The 8,158-nt window shown below is 44.8% G+C and overlaps 1 protein-coding gene across 1 annotated transcript in view; it reads right to left on the bottom strand.

Moving 5' to 3' along the window:
- PNPLA2 (patatin like phospholipase domain containing 2) overlaps nucleotides 1-8,158 on the bottom strand; it is a 57,440-nt gene that overhangs the window by 24,394 nt on the left and 24,888 nt on the right. Inside the window, exons 2-3 of the mRNA XM_006028604.3 lie at nucleotides 3,628-3,860; nucleotides 3,265-3,330 (exon numbers count right to left, since the gene is read on the bottom strand). Of these exons, the coding sequence (XP_006028666.1) occupies nucleotides 3,265-3,330; nucleotides 3,628-3,860 (299 nt within the window). The remainder of the gene's footprint in view (nucleotides 1-3,264; nucleotides 3,331-3,627; nucleotides 3,861-8,158) is intronic.

Here is an 8,158-nt window from a genome sequence, read left to right as displayed (position 1 = left end):
AAGAGTGCCATAAGTCATTGCCACTCACCTCATATCTGGAAGGTGGGAAGAGGAGCTCTAGAAAAACCACAAACTGCTCCAGCACTTTACAGTACAGATCCTTCCTCAGCCCATCCCAGCTACTCACCACTAGCACTCTACTGCAGCAGACCATCTAGGCTCACTTGTGCAAGACCATGTTGATTCACCTCCTATCCTCTGTAAAGTAAAGTATTTACAGAACAATAGGCTTTCTTCCAACCTCTCACGCTTGACCATGCTTTCTCCTCAGGGAAGTCTCATCTGCCCAGACAATATTCTCCTCCAAGCAAAGAAGGGAGAGCCCCGCACCATCATTAAAAAGCGATGTTGTCTTCTTCAGACTTTCTTTTAAACAGCACTAGAGACAGACAGACCGACCATATTTTCTTCACATGACATGCCCCACAAATATAATATGCACCTTGTTTTTGAAAGCCAGAGTTACAGCTGCATAAGCCAGGGACAGAGCCTAATCTTCACCTGACTCACCCTCCCTTTCCTGCTTAACTAAAGGCAGACCCTAGCTGCTGTTAAACACTAGTCTCTATGGGTGGATCTGCGATTTGAGAGAGCACTAAAGAGTCTCCAGGACTAAAATTGGAAGATAAAAAACCAGCAATAGCCACCTAGCAGACAGCAAAACTGCTCGAAGAAAAAAATTGAGCTTGATTAGCAGAACATTAAGACCATTTAAAAAAAAAAAGGGGAGATCATTAAGATTTCTGGAGAGAAAAAACAATAAGCCATTGTCTATTCAGCACCATGAAGCAGGCTACTCCTGTCTCAGTCAGAAAAACACAGCTTCTTCACTTAATACATGTACTTGAAGGGGGGGGGGGTGTCTGATTTTGGGGTGGAAAAGTGCATGCCTGGTCGGGAAGGGGGGGGGGGGTGTCTGATTTTGGGGTGGAAAAGTGCATGTTGCAGGAGACGAGAAAAAGTGTGCATATGCATAAGTTAATGGGATAGTTCTGCAAGGGCTTCCCCAGGGACATCAGCAAGGCAGCTCAAGTCACATCTTAAGGTAATTCATCTGATTTAATTACTGTCAATTAAAGTTTAACAACTCCTTCCATTGCTAACTAGGCTGGACCTCGTAAGCACTGAATTTTCAAATTACAGAGCCATCCATGTCAGGAACGATCACAGCCATGTCAAACAGGCCCCTAGCTCCAGTAGAGTCAATAAACTACAGCAGGTGAAGTGTAAGGAGAAATATATGGAGGAACAGACAAGCAAGAACAAGCATTAAAAATGTCCCTGTCAATCAGAGGTAAGCCACCGGATTCTCCTACAGAATCACCATGGAGTAAAAGGAATAAACATTATCAGTACCCCATATTTTCCTAGGAGGTCTCTAGCCCAGAGGATTAGGCAAATCCCTACTCTTCTTAGCTAGATGAAGCACCAAAACAGAAATGTTTGTGTTGGACAGAATTAAGCCCAATCACTTAACAGTGATAACAGAACAAGCTGCCAGCTCCTGACGGTACAAACCCAAGACCTCCAATGAGATTTCAGGGCATTTCAATTGAGCCATTACTTTTCTCCTTTAGCAACCATTTACTACAAAGAGAGGATACCTAGCAAATACCTTCCTTCAGTAGCAAGAAGTAACATACATCAAAGAGATAAGGGGGAATTATAAAAGCACCCAAGGAACATGACCATCTAAAAGACTGGGTAGCCCAGCTACATTTCAGAGCAAACCCACCTCAGCTTTGCAATCTAATAGGATTCTTTGAGCAGACCCCCATAATGGGTAAAACAAAAAACAGTAGACAGCTTGCATAGTTTTTAATAAAAATCTCTTGACAAAGTAATCTCGTGACAAGGACATATTAAGGGAACACATGTAGCCATGAGAAAAATGCAAAGTACTGGTGTGGATTTGCTGCTGGCTGAAAGACTGAAAATGTGGAGTAGAGATAACCTGTCATTGTTCAAAGATGGAAAGAGGTGACCAAGGAGTGTTCCAGAAGTCACTACCATTAGAGCTGGTGTTCAAGACCATTTTTTAAATGGCTTGGAAAAGTGGGAGAGGGGAAAGGTTGGGGAGTGGGGAATTGCAGATGGTGAAGTTCATTGGGTGAGTTAAATCTAGAGGGGGGGAGACAGGAACTGAAGGACTTCAGAGAAAGATCTAACCAAGCAGTGAATGGCTAGTACAATGGCAGAAGAGCATCCCAAACATCAAGTCCAGTCCCCTAAGTTCATAGGCAGTCACTTTTCCAAAGAATCTTTAATAATAAGGGGGGGGAGGGAAGAGCCCATGGCAACAAAATAAAAACAACACACCAAAAAAACCCAACCTGGCTGCTGCTGTATTCCAAGCAGAGGTCTGCATGGAACATTTGTCCCTGTGACCAGGTTTCTCCCTTGATTAGTTGCCATTGATTTGAAACCCATTTTAATCTGCAGAAGTCAAATGGTTCCCCAAAATGTGAATTGCTTTGCATTTATTCACACTGAGTGAATTTCTTGTCTATAACATTTTAAACTTTTCTGCCTTTTTGCAGCAGGGAACTGGTAGTGAGTGCTTCATTTATTTATTTTTTTAACCTGTGGCATGTTGCAGGGTTTTTAGAGGCCTTATTTAAGGCATCAGGTGGCTGTGCTAAGCAAGAAGTCCTTGGAGAGCTTATGAAATCTTTCAAGGTTTTTTTTTTTTTTTTTTTTTTTTTTTCCCCCCCCCCCCCCCTCTCTCCCCTGAGGAAAAAGAGAGTCAACTTTGAATGAAAAACAGAAAGCCACCAAACCAAGATATCTGTATGTAAACAACATTTAATTTTTAGCAAATAAAATTTTTTTCAGAGGAAAATTTGGTTTTTTTAGATCTCCAACAGAAACTTGAATGCTTGCAAGGAAAGAACAAAGTTTGTTTTGCTGGCAACTTAGTTTTCTGTTGGAAAAAAAAAAAAAGATTCTGTAGAAGGTTTTTCAGTCAGCTATTGGTAGGTTAAATATAGTATGTATACAAACAACCAAAGCTTTCATGCTTCAGAAGACACCAGCCAAATCACTGATGGGGTTAAGAAGCAGTTTGCCTTCCAGACAAGTGATTCCATCAATTATTCATTCATTTCGGTGTTTCTTACACTGCTTCCTTAGCCATCTCACTGGACACTTCCAGATAAAAACACTGGACTGTGGGTATGATTCAGCACAAGTGTCTTTGTTTAGGTTCCTCACTTTGGCGCACAGTGCTACCCAAGGAAAAAAAAAGTTAGGAGGTCAACTTACCACTCCACGTAGGCTTGGAGGGATCAGACCACAATACACAGGAATAAAAGTACTGCAAACACAGGCCTGTGAAAAAGAGGGGGAGAGCATTCAATATTAGAAATGGAAAGTCCTTTGGCAAGAACTAAACCAAGACCTTAAGAAAAAAAAAAAAAAAAAGAAGTCTGTTCATAGCATCTCAGCCACCCGTAGCCTCCCACTCAGTAAGATATGTAGCCTATTTGGCACCAGGGTTAGGGTTATCTTCTACAGTATGGGAGTGAAGATGAGGCCAAACCAAGACCATTAATAATTTCTGGGCCATGCTAGAAAAGTTGCAGCTGTTCCGCCTCCCTCCCCCTTTGCCAGCTAAATTTTTTTCACCTGGATAAGCTCTTCTTTACTATGAAACTCTGACAGTATAACATTCGCGCCATCAGACACTCTTGTCAGCGAGATGCCCAAGCGTCCTGTGGATGTCACATGCGCGTTCTCTGGCAAGGTCTTGTACATACAGCTCCGGATGGTTTTCACCAAATTGAAGGAGGGATGTAGTGGGCCCAGGAACCTCTTCCGAGCTTCTTTTGAGACACGAATGATATCTGCACCAGCTTCACCTAAAACAAGAAAGGCAGCAAAGATATAGAAAAAAAAAACAAAACAAAACAGTCCATAGAACTCAAGGCTTGTAGACTGAGAACCGGAGAAAGGAAAAATCTCCTGGGGTGTGCAGTCACTTGTACTGGAAGAAGTCACTGCAAGACAACAGCAGAGCCTGGCTGGTTAATTTTACAACCATTAGCAACATCTGGGATTATGCAGCTTAACCCAGATGTAAAAATCTCATTTTTTCAGGGCATTGGCCAATTTGCCTTAGATCAGCAAGAAGATTTCCTTCCTGTATTTGCATAAAGTTATGGCTGTTCTAGTGTGTGGCATGTTCTCACCCTCTTCACTATAGATTTAGTCAACCCACAGTGCCAATCCATACAGACTGGACGCAGATATGGTTACACTCCATTTAGTGAACACCACCACAGGTCCTGCTGTAAGGTCGCTCAGGCTCAATTTCCACCCCACATACATTTACAGGAAGGTCCAAGTGAAGCTTGACATTGATATCCCAGACTCTCTCTTGGGTTAACAAAGCTTTTAGCAAAATGAAAAAAGTTCCAAAACAATTTCTCTCCCCCTGCCCTCGGGCATAAAAGTCTTTGCATTGCTTCAAAACCTACACCTGTCTGAGAAGTTTTGTAGGACTTCTAGCTGGGGTGCTTCCTGCCAGAGGTTTGGGCTCCCAGGGCAGACTATTCTGCATGGTTCAAGAGACACTCATCATGAGATAAGTTTTGGTCAAGAAAATGAAAATCTTAACCAACAAGAAATCTTGTGTTTCCATTTTCCTGCCTGGGAACATGAGGAAAGGGAGAAAGTTGTGGCGGAAAAAAAGAACAAAGTTTTCCCACGACAAAATTTCAGCAGGCTGCATTTCTGTCACAAAAACCATGGACAGAAAGGTCTAAACCAGCTCTACTTGCAAGACTCTTACTGTCTGCTAAGACATTTGTTAAGGGGGTTCAGAAATGCCAAGTCTTGATATTAACTTCAATGTGTCATGCTATAAATCACACTTCTCAAATTCTCCCCTTTTTGGGTCATTCTTGTTTCTCAAAAGCTACTGGTCCATTGACCTCATTTACATTGGAAAACTGGAGAAAATACTCCTTTCACTTTTTCCATAGCACCATCTTTATGAGCCAAGCACAGAGCATGAGAAGGTGCCTCTTCACTGAAGGCAGCTTAGCTGCCCCTGCTTACTTGGCAAGGCTAGATCTACCCAGAAATTTTTTTTCAATGGAAATTTTTAGTTGGTGCACTCCATAGTAACAAGCCTGGAGCAAGCCACTGCCATTAATGAAAATACTTATCGTTTCCCAATTGTTAAACTAACCCTCAACAACTCCTCTATGGGAATAGAAATTGCATCTTTCATCCTAAGGAAACAACTAAGGTAAAGAATTTAAGGCCACTTTCCCTACTGCTACTTTGGGGGGTATGATTATTTGGATCCCCGAATGCTGACATGCATCTTGATTTTAAAATAGGCGTTAAGTACCTGCAACTCCAGATCACTTTACTGGGAATGGTGGACATTTGGCATCTTTATAGACCTGGTCTTAATCTCAAGCCAGGCGTCTTAGTAACTGAGGCTCTCACACATTTCTTTCCCGGGACTACACTCAGACAACAGGGGGGCCACCACTGAAGTGTCCATTAAGAATGGAAACACAACCGCAAATTACTGATGGGCAGGAGAACCCAGACACCAACCTAGGCTGGATGCTTCTATGCATCACCTAGCACAGAAAGGCTCCACATCCCCATTAGCACACTGCTCCTCTAGCAGGGAGCCTTAAAACCAGTGGTTACAAGCCAATTGAAAACAAAAATATCACCTCTCCCCACAAAAGTTAGGGTGGAGCTGAGCCAATCGGGGAGGCTCAGGAGTATGGGAAGTGTTGCCTTCCTGCTCTCCCACCCACTGCTTTAAAAGGCAACACCACCACCTTCTCAAATCCAGTAAGGGCATGTCTCAACCACCTCCAGACAGTGCTAAATCCATGCTAAATCCTGGGCCAGACAGGAAACTGCTGCTTTCACATGGTGGCAGACATGTCAGTCACCACGCCCAAGACAGGCAGTTCTGCTGAGCTGCCAGGGCTGCTCCATCCTGGCATTTTCAGGATTTGGGGTACCCAGACTAAGTGTACTGTGCCTCACCACAATGTTCCCTGGTGCAGTCTGGAAACGGCAGACAATCACAGAATCAGTGGACCGGAAGGGACCTGCAAGATCATTGAGTCTCATCCCCTGCTATAGGCAGGAGGTTACAGAGCTCAACAAAGTGCTTATCCAGCCTCCTCTTGAACACCTCCAAGGACGACAACCACACCACCTCTGCCAGCAGTGTGTTCCAGGTTCTAGTTACCCTTACAGAGAAGTTCTTCCCTGTCCAGCCTAAACCTTCCTTCTGTTAGTTTGTGTCCACTGGACCTCGTCCTCCCAAATGGTGCCTTCCTGAAGAGCTGCTCCCCCAGATCTTGGTGCACCCCCCTGACATGTGTAGGCAGCTATCAAGCCACCTCCCAGCCTCCTCTTATTCAGAATGAACAAGCCTAGTTCCCAGAGTCTCTCCTTGCAGGGCCTATCCTCCAGGCCCCTAATCTGCACCCTCTCAAGCTTATCCACAGCCCCATTGGCGTCAAAATGGTCTAGTTAAAAACTGAAGCTGCCTTCCCTGTAGGTTGCCCCCCGCCCCCAGATCCAAGTCCATCCCTCTAGAGCAGTGGTCACCAACCAGTTGATCTTGATTGACTGGTCAATTGTGGAGCCTCTGACAGTTGATCTCAGTCTGTCAGAGGCTCCGTGATCAGGAGTGGCAGGACGCACATGGCTGGGCTGAGCCAAGCCCCCTGCCGCCCAGGCCCGGTTAGGTTAATGGGGTCAGAGCCTGGGTTGCCCTTTACTTACTTACAAAAAGTGATCTTCACCATAAAGAGGTGGGAGACCACTGCTCTACAGCATGACCCAAGGGGATGCAGCAAGGTCTGCCTGCTTCAGCTTTAGCTGAGTAACCAAGCTAAGCCAAAGCCCACCTTGGCACAGAAGGTAGGAAGAGTTTGCTTTGTGCAGCCCATTCACCTTTGCATCTCTTAGAGTCCAGTCTGGGCAGAACAAACCTGGGAGTGGGGAGGCACTTCAACCTGGTCCTTAGTGCTTCTGCAGGGAGTAGGACATACAGGGTTAAAGGACCCATGCTGTGGGGGGTGGATTATGCAACAGGAGAAGACATTTAATGACATGGTGAGATGCCTATGCCCAATGCTTCAGTTAGTCAACAGGGTGGGACATAGAGAAACCCATTTATTGGTTCAAATATGGAGGGGAGAAAAAACTTTTAGAGGTTGTATTAATTAAAGACCACATCCAGGTGTCTTTTTAGATCTCCTGCTTTTAACCACTATGTGCTAAGTTAAGTTAGGATAATGGTACTTCACATTCAGACATTAATCCATCCCCCACACATCTACCACAGCACTGCTGGTCTTACTTAAAATAACATGGTACAAGATGGATGGAAGAGATGAGAGAGGAAGAGGTTTCATAGTAGGTAGGGTCAGAGGGGACCCGAGCAGATCATCAAGTCCGACCCCCTGCCATGGCAGGAAAGAGCACTGGGGTCAAACGACCCGGCAAGATGTCTATCTAGCCTCCTCTTAAAGACCCCCAGGGTAGGAGCCAGCACCACTTCTGGAAGTTGGTTCCAGATCCTCTCTTGAGGAGATGGCAGCTGGTTCACAGCAGCTTCATAGAAGGTGGTTCTTTAATTGCATCTAGTTTATATATTGGCCAAAGTAGATTGGATTAAGTCCCATGTCCAGGAACTGGACTGACGAAGTAGCTACCTCAACAACCAGTCCAGGCTTGCAGGTAGCACTGACTTAGCATTGATTGCCTACAATTTAGTCAAGGACTGAATGGGCACAGGGACTGCATCACTACCTTTTTGTCATCGGAGTTGGTCCTGCCGGGATATTCCTGGGGACATGTGAGGGCAGTGTGCATGTTCTGTACTTGATTCTTCAAGGCTATTGATTTGGTACTTCTTAAGCCTTCTGGAGTTCAAAGAGGCTGGCACTGCTCTGGATTGTTTAGACATGGTTGGAGGATTGAAGTTCTCTGCTCTGCTCTGTTGTCATTACACTGCATTTAAAAGCTTAAGGCCCAATCAAGAGCACTACTGAAATCCTTGGGAACAGTGCCACTGACTTTTAGTTGGCATTGGATTGGGCCCAGGGAGGATAACAAAGATGGCATAAAGGCACAGGGTGGGTGGGTGGGTGGGTGTGTGTGT

Source organism: Alligator sinensis, unplaced genomic scaffold (genome assembly GCF_000455745.1).
Source record: "Alligator sinensis unplaced genomic scaffold, ASM45574v1 scaffold950_1, whole genome shotgun sequence".
Taxonomy (NCBI): domain Eukaryota; kingdom Metazoa; phylum Chordata; order Crocodylia; family Alligatoridae; genus Alligator; species Alligator sinensis.
This window is presented reverse-complemented; position numbering and strand designations above follow the sequence as displayed.